This window comes from Melanerpes formicivorus, unplaced genomic scaffold (genome assembly GCF_026170545.1).
Source record: "Melanerpes formicivorus ecotype bairdi unplaced genomic scaffold, bMelFor1.0.p_v2 SCAF_17, whole genome shotgun sequence".
NCBI lineage: Eukaryota > Metazoa > Chordata > Aves > Piciformes > Picidae > Melanerpes > Melanerpes formicivorus.
The window spans coordinates 15,369,375-15,385,525 of NW_027142369.1; the positions used below are offsets into that span (position 1 = coordinate 15,369,375).

Genomic DNA, 16,151 nt, shown 5'->3' on the forward strand with positions numbered 1-16,151 from the left:
CATTTCTTCAACACCTCCAGAGATGGTGATTCCACCACCTCCCTGGGCAGCCTGTTCCAATGCCTGATCACTCTTGCAGGAAATAAATTGTTCCTAATATCAAACTGAACCTCCCCTGGCAGAGCTTGAGGCCATTTCCTCTCATTCTGTCACCTGATACTAGGGAGAAGAGACCAACCACCACCTCACTCCAGCTTCCTTTCAGGGAGTTGTAGAGAGCAATGAGGTCTCCCCTCAGCCTCCTTTTCTCCAGGCTGAACAATCCCAATTCTCTCAGCTGCTCCTCCTCAGACTGGTTCTCCAGACCCATCCCCAGCTTTGTTGCCCTTCTGTGGACATTCTCCAGCGCCTCAATGTCCTTGGAGTGAGGGGCCTGAAACTGAACCAAATATTCAAAGTGCAGCCTCACCAGTGCCCTGAGTACAGGGTGACATTCCTTGCCCTGGTCCTGCTGGCCACACTATTCCTGATCCAGGCCAGGATGCTGCTTGGCCACCTGGGCTCACTGTTAGCTCACCTTCAGCTGGCTGTCAAATAACACCTCCAGGTCCTTTTCCACTGGGCAATTTCCAGCCACTCAGCCCCAAGCCTGGAGTGTTCTTGGGGCTGCTGTGAGCCAAGTACAAGACCCAGTATGTGGCCTTGTTGAACCTCATCCCATTGATCTCACCACATTGATCCAGCCTGTCCAGATCCCTCTGTAGAGCCTCCTGCCCCTCAGACAAATCAACACCCCCACCCAGTTCAGTGTCATCTGCAAACTGACAGAGGGTGTCCTCAATTCCCTCATCCAGATCACTGATAAAGATATTAAAGGGTAGATATTAAAGATACTAAACACCACTGGTGACTGGCTGGTAACTCCATTCACCACCTTTGCTGTTTGAAGATGACCCCAGCTGCTCCATGAAGCATCTGTATCTGGTGCCAGTGGGATGAACCAGCAAGAACATGCCAGGAAGGAAGAACTGGCCTCAGTTTGCCTAAGCAGCTCCTCCTCTAAAAAGGAAAGTGCTGAGCAAGCCACTCTTGGGAAGGATGCTTGGAGTGAAAGACCTCTCCAAGAGGGTAATCAGCTGCTTGAACAAGCGGATATCCTGCCCTGGATTTCCTTGTGTTTGGTTTTGACTCCTGACCTCCTCTCAGATTTGTGTTTTGATGTTCTGGGCTGATCCAAAACTCCTTGGTAGTGGGAAGTCCAGCTCCCAGAGCATCTTGCAGAGAGCAGTTGGATTTCTGGGCTGATTTAGCTGCCAAAGCTTGGGAAAGCAAAAGGCAATGAGCGAGGGGTAATGGCAAAGTATCGCCTGCAGAGAAACCTGCTGAACGTGATGACTTCTGATGGCCAAACAGACCAGAACAGAACCTGGAAGCCTTTCCCTTGTCCCCTTTCCCTTTTGTTTTGTCCCCTTGTCCCTATCCCCATTTGCAGAGCTGCAGGGGGTTTGGTTTGCAGACTTCATGCTCCTTATCTATGTCATGGTCCTGCAGCAGACATGAGGGAGTGTGATGGACTTGCTGGAAACAGCCTCAGGGGACCAGGGCACGTCAGGGACAGTGATAACCCAGGGGACTGGAAGAAGCAGGAGCCCTCTCATCAGATGCACGATGCTTCCAAAATTGCAGCCTGATGAGATCAGTCCAAAACCTCAAGCAGCTTCTTCCAGCAGCCCTGTGGACCACTGGGCAGAGTCCAAGTGCTGGCCATGCACTGGCTTGCTGACAAGTAAGTGCTGAGGACTCATCCTCATGGAGCTACAAGGTCAATCTAAACTCTGTGGGGCCCTCAGAGAGTCCTCCCAGCTGTAAGCGAGCAATTCCCAGCCCAGATTGGATGGAAAAGGTCTTCAGTGGAGGAAATAGCATATGCTCAAAACAAATGAATGTTGTCTCATGTATACAGCCACTCAGCATGACAAACTCCATCGCTCTCCAGGAGCTGTGTGGCCAAAACTCTGGTAGCACGAATGGCCAGGGATAAACACAAGCAAACAGCCCTGGAATGGTTTCTTGTAAACATAGTGACTTCTCTTTTAAAGTCTCTTCAAAGAGCTGTCTCCTTTGACATCTCACATCTGTCCTGGCCAGAACCATTTCCTCCTGTCCTCCAGCCCCCCTTGCCTGCTGTGACAGTGGAATTTGGGATGTTGTGCTCCCAGCAAATAGTATTTGCCCAACCCAGTTCCACCAACTATTGCTTTGCTGCTTAATCAGCATCTCCTGGGTCCCTCCTAGGGTTGGAACTACAGTCTAGGCAGTAGCAAAGGAGGGAGGACAGTGAGGAACCTGGTGCTGGACAAGGTTCCACAGAATCATAGAATGTTAGGGGTTGGAATAGACCTCCAGACATCATCTAGTCCAACCCCCCTGCCAAAGCAGGTCACCTAGGGCATGTCACACAGGAATGCATACAGACAGGTCTTGAATATCTCCATAGAAGGAGACTCCACAACCTCTCTGGGAAGCTTGCTCAGGGCTCCAGCACCCTCACACAGTAAAGATGATTTTCCTCATGTTGAGGTGAAACTTCCTGTGTTCTGGTTTGTGTCCATTGCCCCTTGTCCTGTCATGGGACACCATTTAAAAGCCAATGGCCCCTTCTTCTTGACAGCCACCCTTCAGATATTTACAGATGGGTTTGGAGAGGAGGATGAGCTCGGTCAGCTCTGGAGGTTTCTTCCACTGCCATTTTGATGCTGCCTAAGCAGAGGACAAGGAGGCAGCGAGGAGCAAAGCGCTCCTGTGCCTTGGTCCTGCCCTCTCCTTGACATTCTGCACATGGGTCAGTGCAAACCCTGGTACCAACACAGGCTGGAGAGCAGCCCTGAGGAGAAGGAGTTGGGGGTGCTGGTGGGTGAAAAGCTGGGCATGAGTAAGCACCGTATGCTGCCAACCTCGAGCCACCCACGTCCTGGGCTGCATCCAAATCAGCACGGGCAGCAGGTGGAAGGAGGGCATTCTGCCCCTCTGCTCTGCTGAGACCCCATCTGCAATGCTAGGGCCAGCTCTGGAGTCCACAGCACAAGAACAGCATGGACATGTTGGAGCAGGGCCAGAGGAGGCCACAGCAATGATGGGAGGACTGGAAGCCTTCTGCTGTGAAGCCAAGCTGAGAGAGTTGGGGTCGTTCAGCCTGGAGAAGAGAAGGCTCCAAGGAGATCTTCTGGTGGCCTTTCAGGATTTAAAAGAGAAAATTGGAAAGCTGGGGACAGACTTTTGAGCAGGGCCTGTTGTGATGAGGTTAAACTAAACCAGGGAGATTCAGACTGTAGAGAAGGAAGGAATTTTTGATGCTGAGGGTAGTGGGACACTGGCCCAGGTTGCCCAAAGAGGTAGTAGATGCCACATCCCTGGAACCATTGCAGGTCAAGTTATTTGGAGCTCTGAGCAACCGGTTCTAGTGGCAGATGTCCCTGCTGACTGCAGGGGGGTTGGACTAGATAACCTTTAAGGGTTCCTTTCCACCCAAACCTGTTTGTGATCCTATCCCCACTGAGAAAAGAGCCAGGGGAAAACCCCACAGTTCAGGAGCCTGCTGGGAAAAACCCAGCTGGAGGCTTTTACCTCTGGAGGATGCTCTTTAGAGCAGCCAGTAGCAGGGATAAATCTGTGGATGCTCAGCATGAGGAACAGCTCCACCAGACCTGTGGGAATCTTTCTCAGCCAGAGCCAGTGCAGTGGCTCCTCTGGGCCCCTCCTGGCAAGCACGGTGCCGGCAGCATGGGGCTGGCTGTGGGAAGAGAGCACTGAGCCAAAGCAAGGACCTTTCACTGCTGTGAGAGCTGCCAACACTAACAGGAGCAAAGCTGGAAGCCCTGTGCCCTGGAGCAGAGGCCATCCCCATCTCCCCCTGTTATTATTTCCTCTTTGTATTAGTATTCTGGAGTTTCCTCAGTCTCGGGGAATCGCCACGGGGTGATAGAGCAAGAGGAAATGGCCTGGAATTGTGCCAGGGAAGGTTTAGGTTAGATATAAGGGAAAATTTCTTCCCCCAAAGAGTGGTAAAGCCCTGGAACAAACTGCCTAGAGAGGTAGAGGAGTCACTGTCCCTGGAGGTGTTCAAGAATCATGTGGACATGGCTCTTTGAGGCATGGTTTAATGGCCACGGTGGTCTTAGGCTGGTGGCTGGAATTGATGATTCTAGAGGTCTTCTCCAACCAAAACATTCAATCAGTTATGTCACTTTACTCAACACTTGTGAGGCCACACCTCAAATACTGGGTTCAGTTTTGGGTCCCTCACTCCAAGAAGGATATTGAGGTGCTGGACCATGTCCGGAGAAGGACAGGAAAGCTGGTAAAGGGTGTGGAGAACAGGTCTGGGGAGGAGCAGCTGAGGGAACTGGGGGTGTTTAGCCTGGAGAAAAGGAGGCCACAGGGAGACCTCACTGCTCTCTACAACTCCCTGGAAGGAGGCTGGAGTGAGGTGAGGTTTGGTCTCTTGTCCCTAGTATCAGGTTATGTGATGAGATGACATGGCTTGAACTTGTGCCAGGAAAGCTTTAGGTTGGATATTGGGGAAAACGTCACCACTGAAAGCGTGGTCAGGCATTGGAACAGGCCGCCCAGCGTGGAGTCACTATCCCTGGAGGTGTTGAAGAAATGTGTGGACCTGGCACTTTGGGATGTGGTTTAATGGCTCTGGTGATCTTCAGTTGCCTGTTGGAGTTGATGATCTTAGAACTCTTCCCTCACCCAAACAATTCTGTGAGTCTGTGCTGCAAAGATATTCACCCAGGGCATGGAAGAGAAACCAAGGCAGGGAGATCACAGACTCATAGAATTGTTTTAGCTGGAGAAGATCACTCAGGTCATCGAGCAGTGTAACAGATTTGTATGACTGGAGTGATGGTGTTTTGACCAGGACAGGATGTCAGTCACAAACTGTCTGATCTGAGAAGCAAGTTTTCTCAGTTAATTTTTTTTTCTCAGAGGGTTTTTATCTCACCCACAAACTGGCATCTTCTGCAGCTGGTGCAGCCTAGTGAGAACTGCAGCGAAAGCAAAGCAGGCTGCTCTCAGGGGACCCAAAGCCCTGCACAGATTTATTGTCTGACTTTTTTGTCAACCCTGAGACCTTTGCTGTCTCCCTTGCACGAGCTCAGCTCAATGGGGAGTCCTGTTTCTACCTAATAAATGGGGTTTGCAGGGGAGGTCACTTCACTGAGGGCAGGGGGCAGGGTGGTGGGTGATCCATCACGCCCAACCATGGCTCATCACTCTTATGGCCTTTTGCAAAATCAGATGCTTGACATGAATTTGTCAGTGTTTAGTCTCTTCTTTTGAAGATTTAGTTGGCTTTGGGAACAGCACCACTGCTGGCAGGCCGGCAGCGTTTCCCTGGGGATTCAATGGGCGTGGATGTTTCCACATTTCAGAGAAATCTAGTTAAAAAAAAAGCAGCTCGTGATGGGAAAGCCTCTGATTTCCAGGGGCCTCCACAAACACATTGTTCACCTTGGGCTTTTGAGTAGGCAACCAATGTTTCTCCTTCCAGTCCTCTCACAGCAAAGCCTATGAGCATCAGGGAGCCATGGTACGGTCTTCACCATTGACCTCTCCCACTCAGATAGAATCATGGAATGGTTTGGGTTGCATGGCACCTTTCAATGTCATCTAGACCAGGCCCCTGCAGTGAGCAGGGACATCTGCTAGAATCACAGAATCATTAAAATTGGAAAATCCCTCTAAGATCATCAAGTCCAACCACCAACACAGCAGCACCATGCCCACCGACCCATGTCTCAATGTGCCATGTCCACACGTTTCTTGGAGATCTCCAGGGACAGTGACTCCACCACCTCTCTGGGCAGCCACCCTTTCAGGAAGGAAATTTCTCCTAATATCCAATCTAAGATGACAACATAGATGTGTCTCCCTTCAGCTGTATAAAGAGCAGTGAGTAAGAATATATATCGTGTGCGCCATGTGGATGCTCCTAAAGGAGAGGACTTTCTCCCGGGCTGAGAACCACGCATGCAAACCAGCACAGCAAACACACAAGTGGTGGCCTCAGATGCCTTGCTCCCTCGCCAAGCCACAGCAGCTGTATTTTTAGCTCTGCATCCCGCTTGGGCTTGTACAGCTTTCCCTCCTTGTCTTTTCAATCACTTTGTAGATCATCTCTGACCTCTGGCTGTTTTTTCCACAGCCTGTCAGTTGTCCCTCTGGTTGGTTTTCCTACAGCAGACTAGAGGGCTCTGGCCCCTCAAGACCTTCCCCTGCATGTGTCTTTTGGCTGAAGAATGGCTTCAATACTTAAAGAAGTCTAGAAGAAAGATGGGGACTGACTTTTGAGCAGGACTTGTGACAGGACAAGGGGTGAGGAGTTTAAACTGAAAGAAGGAGATTCAGACTAGTGAGAAGGGAGAAATTTGTGACAGTGAGGGTGGTGAGTCCCTGGTCCAGGTTGCCCAGAGAAGTGATATATGCCCCATAGAACCATAGAATTTACTCAACTAGAAAAGACCTTTAAGATCACTGAGTCCAATCATTAACCCAACACTGAGAATTCCACTGACAATCCCATTCTAGGCCAGGTTGTTTGGGGCTCTGAGCAACCTGCTCTTGTCCCTGCTGGCTGCAGAGGGGCTGGACTAGATGACCTTTAAAGGTCACTCCCCACACAAACCATTCTGTGATTCTCTGTTTTTTTCAGTTGTTTTGGCCTCTTCTTGTGTTTCTGTCACAGCTCTGTCTGAGGCACGACATCTCCACAATCCCATTTGTGGGGGTCAGCAATGTGGACATTTGGGTCCAGCCTGCAGACCTGAGTGATGCTGTGTGCTACATGCAGTGATGTGCGGAGCCCAGAATCCCAGTGGAACTCCTCCTTTGGGAGACTGGAAGGAAAGCAGAGCCCTGGGAAGAAGGGATGAGGCAGGCGGCTCCGTTTCCGGGCAGATGATGGGCAGCCAGCCCATCTCCCTGGGCTCCAGGAGGGCGTGTGGTGTGAAAGCTGATTAAACAGGATTAAATCAATTAGGCAAGGAAGTGACTTAAGGGAAGATGGCACAGCTGGGCTCCCAAACCAGCTTTGCAGCAGTGCCAGTGCTTGTCTCAGATATCGGAGCTGATGATAATTCCCCGTGGCTGGAACACAGGGAAAAGAGAAACATTTGGCTTTACCATAGCTACCTTCTGCTTTGGTAGCTTCCTGAGCAGCCCCCTTTAAGCACTGAAAGGCCACCAGAAGGTCTCCCCAGAGCCTTCTTTTCTCCAGGCTGAACAACCCAACTCTCTCATCATGGCCTCACAGCAGAGAGCTTCCAGCCCTCTCATGTCCTTATATTGGCTCTTCAGCCAAGCCCTTCCATCTGCTGCTCAGTATTGAGGATAAGAGATATTTTTCTTGGACTACCAGAGAAGTCCTCTCCATTTTCTTCCCCAAATGGAGAAGGGAGCAGACTGACCATGGTGCTGTCATTATTTCATTCTCTGCAAATCTCAGCTCTTGCTATTTTTGCTCATTGCTCTGCTGGCTGTTGCCTTCTTGTGGTGACCTCCACCTGCCCTGTGCTGCACCTGCTGCCCATGCTGCTGGGGATCATCTCAGGACATGCTGGGCTGTGAGCACATGGTGCCAACTCATATCCAGCTTTTCACCCACCAGCAATCCAAAGTCCTCCTCAGGGCTGCTCTCCAGCCCCTCATCCCCCAGCCTGTGTTGGTACCAGGGTTCACCCTGACCCTGGTGCAGGACCTTGTGCTTGGCTTTTTTGAAACTCATGAGGCTCACATGGCTCCACCTCTCAAGCTTGTCCTGATCCTTCTGGTTGTCATCCTGTCCTTCCAGTGTATTGACCACACCACACAGCTTGGTGTTTGTCTGCACTGAGATGATCCAAACAATCCAGAAAAGGCGTGGGCAATAAGGAAGCTTCTGTCTTTATTTCTCTGCTCTCCAAAAGTGACCATTTCCCCCAAAGCACTGCATTGCATTGCCATCATTTCCCACCCAAACTATGACCCACTGCCTGGAATCTTCATGACTTTCTTGTTAATGGAGACACCTCAGAAAGAGAGGCAGATGCTGACTTGGGACACACCTCAAAGCCACCCCTGGGCTGCTCTTGCCAGTTGAGGAAGGTCTTGACCTTCCTCCAGCCCCTACTCCCTCCAGCCACTCTGGAAAGTCCTTCTCCATTATTCAGAGCTCTGATGGGTGGTGGCTGCCATCCCTTGTCCCCAGGGGTACTTCTTCCTTCAGCAGTTTGATTTCTAGATGAAAACTCAGAAGACCTGCCTGGGGCTTTCTTGCGCCACTGCGCTTCTGGTACGGAAATCGAGCGTCATTAGGGGTGTGCAGAGACAACACAATGACACTTGGGCACCTTCTGTTTGCACTGAGCCAGCCTCAATTGAGCTGAAGACTCAAATTAATTTGGCTTCTTTAATGGCCCCTGCACTGGGCTAATAAAAGCAGTGTTTTGTGCAGGCTCATGGCTCAGGATGAAGGGAGATTAATGGCCCTCTTCATCCTCACAGAGCTCTAATCAAGGCCTTTTTCCCACCTGAAGGAAGCAGCAGGTTTTGCTTTTTTTCTGGGCTTTTGGGGCAGCAGTGGGTGGAGGTAACTCAGAGCCAGAAGCTCCAGGGAGGCTGAGCTCACACCCCTCCCTGAGGAGTGAAGAGCAGATGCTAAGCAGAGCAGTGTCCCACAGTAGTGTCCCTGTCTCTGCAGGATTCAACATGGCAAAGGCAGTCAGAACTTGAGGGGGTTCCTCTTCTTTCATGCACCAAGCCTCTCCTCAAATCAGAATCACAGCCTGGTGTGGGTTGGAAGGCACCTCTGGAGATCCTCTAGTCCAACCCCCCTGCTAAAGCAGGGTCACCCACAGCAGCTTGCCCAGGATCACAATGCCCAGGTGGGTTTGGAATCTCTCCAGAGAAGGAGACTCTACAACCTCTCTGGGCAGCCTGCTCCAGGTCTCCAGCATCCTCACAGCAAAGAATTTTTTCCTCATGTCCAGATGGAACCTCCTGGGTTCCCCTTTGTGCCCACTGGCCCTTGTCCTGTCACTGGGCACCACTGGAAAGAGTCTGGCCACATCCTTGGCCCCACAGTTCCTTTAGCTCTTGCCGAGCATTGATCAGATCCCCTCTGTGTCTGCTCTTCTTCAGGCTAAACAATCCTATGTCTCTCAGCCTTTCCTCTTCACAGAGATGCCCCAGGCCCCTCAGCATCTTTGGAGCCTCCACTGGACTCCAACAAGTAGTTTCTGGTCTCTCCTGAACCAAGGAACAGATGTGGCCTTCCTAGGGCAGAGTAGAGGGGAGGAGAATCTCCCTTGACCTGCCGACCACACCCTTCTGAATGCACCCCTGGCTCATAATCAGTTTATCATTTCCCCAGCCTCATGTGCCAGCACTGTTATCCCTTCTTTGGGACACCTCACATGCGAGTGACTCTGCTACAGCAGTACCCTCTGAACAGCAGGTCCCAGCAAGGTGGATTCTGGGTCTCCCAGCCCCAGATTTCCTGATGAAGAGCCATAAACGTCCACAGATGGCCTTGGGTTCATAGTTTCATAGTTTCATAGTTTCATAGTTTCATAGTTTCATTCAGGGTTGGAAGGGACCACAAGGATCACCTAGTTCCAACCCCCCTGCCATGGGCAGGGACACCCCACACTAGATCAGGCTGGCCAGAGCCTCATCCAGCCTGCTCTTAAACACCCCCAGGGACGGGGCCTCGACCACCTCCCTGGACAACACATTCCAGGGTTTCACCACTCTCATGGTGAAGAACCTCCTCCTCACATCTAGCCTGAATCTCCCCACCTCCAGCTTCATTCCATTCCCCCTAGTCCTATCACTACCTGAGATCTTGAGGAGTCCTTCCCCAGCCTTCCTGTAAGCCCCCTTCAGATACTGGAAGGCCACAATTAGGTCACCTCGGAGCCTTCTCTTCTCCCACCACTCCCACCACTGTCACACGCCTCAGCAGGCTGGTCTCTGCAGAACGTGAACCTTTCAGTTATTCCCAACATGATGACTTTATTCTTTCCCCTTTTCTTTCCATTTTTGCATGCCAGGCAGCCTTTCTCTCTGGCAACTGGTCCCAAAATTCCAGTGTGAGAAACCAGGTTGTGACCACGCGCGGACCCACAGCTCTTCCTCCCCCACAGCTTTTGGCTCCTCTTCATGCCAAGCACCTTCTGAGACATGACTGGGGTGCACAAACCCTGACCCCCCCAAAATACCTTTGCTGCTGTGTGCCTGCATGGGGAAATAACTGGGGAGGAGGGAGCCATGACTCCCCAGGATGCAGGTGGGACCTTGCCATATCTGGACCCCCAGAGCTCAGTGACAAGGTGAATGTCTTAATCTCATGAGTTAGGTGACAGGGTTGGGAGCACCCTAGCCACATCCCAGTGCACAGGGTGAATCTTACAACCCTCCCCCACAATTTTCCCCCCCTTCCCTCCACTCCCCCCACCCCACCCCCCCTGCAAGGCACAGGGTGCTGCCAGAACCACGGGTTGAGCAATAGCAGCCCATGGATGATATCTGCCCACACACATTTTGGAGGCCAGTAAACTTCCTGTGGATATTGGCTGCCTGACAAAAGTGACATAAATTCTGCCTTTTTAAAAAATTTTGTATTTTATTTTAGGGTGGGTGGTTTTATTTGGATCATTGTGAACACAGGTAGCTTTGCCTGCCTCTCCCTGCCTTTTACAGGCTTTTAGGGAAGTGCTCTAAAGAGGGATGCAGAGGTAAGGCAGTAAGATCATCCCATGTCTATAAAAAACTGTTAGTTTTCAATTAATAGGAAACTGGAGGCTCAGGTTGCCCTTCTTGACCTCTTCTCTTGCCCTCTCCCCCCATTCTCAAGGCTTCATTGCACTGCTGGTGTTCCAGGTAGGTGACACATTTCCCCAAGGAGCCAGATCTACCCTGAGGTGCTTTAGAAGGACAAACCCACACATGATTCAGCAGGCTCCTTTGAAAGACATTTCTCCTTTGAGAAACATTTATTATTTAAATAACAACATTTGATTTTATTTTAACATCACTTCAGCTAACAAACCACAGACAAGCTCCAAATCTCTGCACCTTTGGGCTTTCTGAGCAGAGCTGCAGCTCTCAAACAGCCAAGAAGATACCCCAGTGATGTTGCACAAATGGGAACCATGAGTTCCCCCAGCAACCACAAACAGCAGTGATGGCCTTGGGACAAACCCCGTTTGCCCACAGGGTTAGATGCTCCTTATCCCAAAGAGGTCCTGTTGGGAACCCCAGAGACCCTGGGTTGGATGCTGTTATTCCGAGGGGAACCAACCCAGAGCGTCAAAGAGCAACCTGCATCCCATAAAACAAAGTAGTGGCACGGAATGATGTTGCCTGACGGGATGGGATTGATGGGCTAGGTGTTTCTGCAGTTGGGTTTTTTGGGTTGGATGATTCTGGTGTTGGGTTTTTTTTCCAAATAAAACCTCTAGATGGCCCTAAGCTGGTTTGTCCCAGGCTGGCAGGAGCATGAACATTCCTCTGTGCCAACCCCAAACCCATCAGCTACATCACTGAAGACATGGGTGAAGCTCATGGCTGTGACCAACACCTCCCATCTGGGATCTTTATTCCCCACCTTGGCTTCTGCACAAGCTACATGGCAAAGAAAATGGACAGATGGGAGCTCAGGGAGGGCCACACAGCTCTGCTGCCATCACAAGTGCCAAAATTTGGCCTTTTTTTCCACCCTGGTGCTCCTCAGACATGCAGAGCTGGCACCCACAGGAGCCTAAACATCTCTGGACAGACAGACACATGGACACAGACCTGCACCCAGTAGAGTGCATTTCATGAGGCAACCAGCCTACTAAATAAAGGGGAACATTTGGGGGTACACTGCCCTCTTCCTCTCCTGCCTGATCCTTAGGGATCTTAGGGCAGAGACAGCTGCTCGCAGCAATGGCAGCCACCCATCCCCAACTCCAGGGCCCTGCCTGCTTTCTTCCTTCAGCCCAAAACAGCTGTAAGGACCTTGCTGGGAAGCCCTGTTCCCTGACAATCCCCCCAGGCCAGTAGTGTCATAGCAAAGACCCCCCAGTTCTTTACCCCTCGACCCTTCTGTAGTGTGGCTGAACTCAGCCTGCACCCTTCACCTGGTGGGAGCAGCCCCATCTCAGGACAACAGCAGCAATACCCAGGTACTCAGCAGCCCTTCTGAACTTGTCCCACTGTATTTTTTTTGCCCTGCAAGAGACCACACTGCCTTTCCAGGGCGACATGAGGTGGCATCTGGCAGGGCCACCCATACCTGGCCGGGCCACCCATACCTGGCCCATTCAGCAGCAGATACATCTCTACGGGTGTAAGGCAGAGATTTGTGAGCATCTGTCAGGGCTGTGCTTCACCTGGCAGATGTCTCCTGGAGTGGCTGATGGATCTACTGCACACAGCGGTCCAGCTGAACAGACAGTTTTGTCTTTGCAGGGGATGAAGTCCGTCTGTCCTGGCTCATGGGGGTGACCTGGCAGCACAGCACTGAGCGCATGAACCTCAGGACTGGAGGCCTGAGGATGGCAAAGACCCATGGGTCAATGATGGAGTTGATAGAGAGAAATCTCAGGGCCAGGAGGTCCCAGGCGTCATTGTCCTCCTCTTGGCTGAACTTGTTGACGTAGGCACGGATCTGTAAAACATGATGAGGACAATAACATCAGGTCTGGGATTCCAGAATCCAGCCCCTCAGCAGCTTCTTGGGGAGGTTTAGGATGGAATCATAGGCCGGAAAATACTTTCAAGATCATCAAGTCCAACCATTAACCCAGCATTGCCAGGTCACCACTAAACCATGTCCCTCAGCACCACATCTACACAGCTTTTGAATCCCTCCAGGGTTGGGGACTCTACCACTGCCCTGGGCAGCCTATGCTTGACAACCTTTATGGGGGAGAAATTGTTCCTAATGTCCAACCTGAACCTCCCCTGGTGCAACCTGAGGCCATTTCCTCTTGTTCCTTGGGAGAAGAGACCGACCCCCACCTGGCTCCAACTTCCTTTCAAACAGTTGTAGAGGGACAGTAGTTCTGCCTACAGAACATTGCAAAACAGAGGAGAAACTACAAACTGCTAAATTTGGGCTGTCCCAGCACGCTTTTTGCCTCCACCAGTTTAAATGAACTTCTTGCTGAGGAAAGCTGCGGAAGACAGAGAGGATAAGGGTTGCTGGACCTCTCTTGTCCTTCCTGAGACATGCCGACTCATAGCAGCTTACAGGGCTTCCTGGAAGGGTGACTCAGCACTCCTTACTCATATGGGTCAAATTGCCACCCCCTCGCTTTGGGGGACTTGGCTGGGGATGGGACTTGGGGGTGTGGGAGGCAGGAACATCCCTTCTCCAGCTGGGATCCGCTGGGTACCACCCAGGCATGGTGCATCCCAGGGCGTGAGGCAGGCATGGCGGTGCTTGAGAGCGCAGCTCTTCTGAGGACTTCCCCGGGCTCAGGATGCTTTTGAGGAAGGACTTTGTGGTGCTGCAACCTTATCTTTGTTGGGTTTATGTGACCAAGATGCTCCTTGCTGCGGCTGTGGGCAGCCCCGACCAGAAGAGAAAGTGTCACATCAAGGAGGCTCAGTTTGAGACGCTGCCAAAAGGCAGCCTGAATATGGGAGCCAGGCGGTGGGAAAAGAGAAGCCAGCTGTGCTTCTGCATGACTGTCTGCTACCAGAGGGCCCATGGGATCCCCATCAGTGGCACTTTCCCATCCCATCTATCACAAGCAGACCCATCCACATGCTTCCACGAAGGGGTCCTGCTTTGTAATGATCCCAAAGCACCAAAATTTGAGCTGAAGTGTCTTGTAGGATCTCAAGCCTGGCTCCTGGGATGCTCCCAAGCATCCAGACATGCCTTCTCCCTATCTTAAACCCCAGGCTTGGCTACAGCCTGTGGTGGTTCTGCTTTCCTTTGGGAAAGAAAGGGAGCAGGAAGGGAAGGTAGCACCTGTTTTACTCTGAGAGCACAAAATTAGTGCTGGCTCCACTCCCATCCTTGGTGGGACTCACTGCTACTGGTAACAAAATGACCTCACTTGGTGACAGGCTTGCACACACAGGCAGAGGACATGAATGGCTTGAGGTGCTCCAGGGGGCATGATGCTGCTGGGATGGATGAAAAGTGGTTCTTCAGTGGGGAGAATCCAGGGCAATGTCAGGGGACTTGTGCTCTCTCCTTCTTTACTTGGTGTTTTGATTCTGTGTTTCTGCCTGAACCCTTGTACAGGATGTGGTCACAGCCCTTGGAAACAGGTTTCCATTCCCAGTAACCAACCACCTCCGTGCTCACACCCAGGTGTTGTTGCATAGAACTGGAGACTAACAGTGAGGTGGGTGCTGCCTGTCTGCATCTCCAGCTCCACCATTCTGCCCTCTTGCCACAGAAATCTGTGATAACTCTGTCAGCCTAAATGTCTCCAACCCAGCAGCATCCCCCATCTTTGGATGTCTAACTTACTGCTATGCCACTCCTCACACCTCCTCTGTGAATGCCCAGCTCCTGGAACCGAAATGACACAGTGTGGTCCACAGGACCACTACCCCAGACCCTGCCTGGCTTCTGAGCCTCTGCAAGATGGCAGAGCACCTCAGGTTCTGCCACCCCATCCTCTTGCCACCCTGTTGTCCTGCCATTCCATTCTCCTGTCACCCCATTCTCCTCCCAACACTGGGGATACATGGAGCGCTTCTCCCAGTTCTCCAAGGGACTTTCAGATTGAGGCTGTGGCAGAGATGAGGTCTCCCAAGCAGATCCCAGCTTTGAACCCAGCAGTTGAGGTCTGGGCAGTGGAGTAGGAGGGAGGCTTACAAAGGGACAGAAAAGGGGGTGGTGGGGAGAGGGACCCCATGGCAGGGGGTAGGCAATTGCACTCACCGTAAATGGCAGGGAGCAGATGACGAAGGTGATGGTCATGATCGAGAGGAGAAGAAGGTGGTCAATCTCCTCAGCCATGGAGAACATGCGCCGGCCACAGCCCCCGGCCACCCGGGGCTGCTCGGTCATGGCCAGCCGGCGAGTCCTCTGCCCGCGCTGGTGCATGCGGGCCAGGTTGGCAATCACACTGAGGTTGCAGAGCAGCACAGAAAGGATGAGGAAGAGCAGCAAGGTGGCATAGAGAAGCGAGAAGGTGACATCCAATCCGGACATCTCCCTGGTGCCATTTTGCTGGAGGTAGTCCGGGCGCATCTGGATGAAGCACCAAGTGCCGGGGCAGTATTGGACGTACCTCCCGAAGCCCACCAGCGGCAAGGAGCAGAAGGCTGCTGAGAAGGTGTAGATGGCAGGCAGGGCAACCAAGCCCGTGCGGGGGCTGAGGAAGCGCTCGTAGAAGTAAGGCCACCCCAGGGCCAGACATCGCTCCAGTGCCATGGCAAAGAGGATGAGCATGGTGGCGAGGCCGAAGAAGCTCATGGCAAAGCCAAAGTAGAGGCAGATGTGTCCTCCGTGTGCCAGGGCGGTCAAGGTACGGTTGTGGTGGTAGGAAGCCAGGACGAAAGGGCTGACGGAGCAGGTGCCCAGAAGATCGGTGACCACCAGAGCCAGCACCAGGACGTGGAAAAGAGAAGGTGGGCGAGCTCGCGGACCACGGCGACAACGCAGCAGCAAGCCCAGGGCCAAGAGGTTGCCCAAGAGTCCGGCAGAGAACATGAAGGCGCTGACCAGCGGGCGAGCCCCCGCCGGTAACGTTTCGCTGCGGTCGTACAGCCCCTGCCCCGTCCCGTTCATCCCGCTGCCGTCTCCCGACTGCGCCGCCGGCGCCACAGCCGGTACCGCCCTCCGTGGTTGACCTCCCTCCGCCAAAAGAAAAAAGCCAACCACCGCCGGTACCGCCCTCCGTGGTTAACCCCCCGCCAAAAACACAACCCACCCCTGCCCCGCCCGCCTCCACCGAGCCCGCCCCGGGAGGCCACGGGGATGGGCGGGCAGCGGCCGTGCAGCGCTGGGAGTCTCGGTATCCGTCCAGCCCGTCCCGGTGCCGGGCTCTGCGATCCCTTCAGTGGGTAGCCCCGGTGTCGGGCCGTGAGTCTAGGTGATGTTCCGGGAGCCCCGGTGCCGGGTTGGGAGCTATTTGATGGGCAGTGCCGGTGCCGGTCTGGGAGTCTCGGTATCGGTCCAGGAGCCCAGGTGCCGGGCCGGGAGTCCC

At 52.7% G+C, this 16,151-nt stretch overlaps 1 protein-coding gene across 1 annotated transcript; it reads right to left on the bottom strand.

Moving 5' to 3' along the window:
- Window positions 1–10,949: 10,949 nt before the first annotated feature.
- PTGER2 (prostaglandin E receptor 2) lies at window positions 10,950–15,766 on the bottom strand. Its single transcript, XM_068149087.1, has 2 exons — window positions 14,882–15,766; window positions 10,950–12,640 (listed from the first exon to the last, which is right to left on the bottom strand). The coding sequence occupies exons 1-2, from the start codon at window positions 15,731–15,733 to the stop codon at window positions 12,395–12,397; spliced, it is 1,098 nt and encodes a 365-aa protein (XP_068005188.1). The 5' UTR covers window positions 15,734–15,766; the 3' UTR covers window positions 10,950–12,394.
- Window positions 15,767–16,151: the final 385 nt, after the last annotated feature.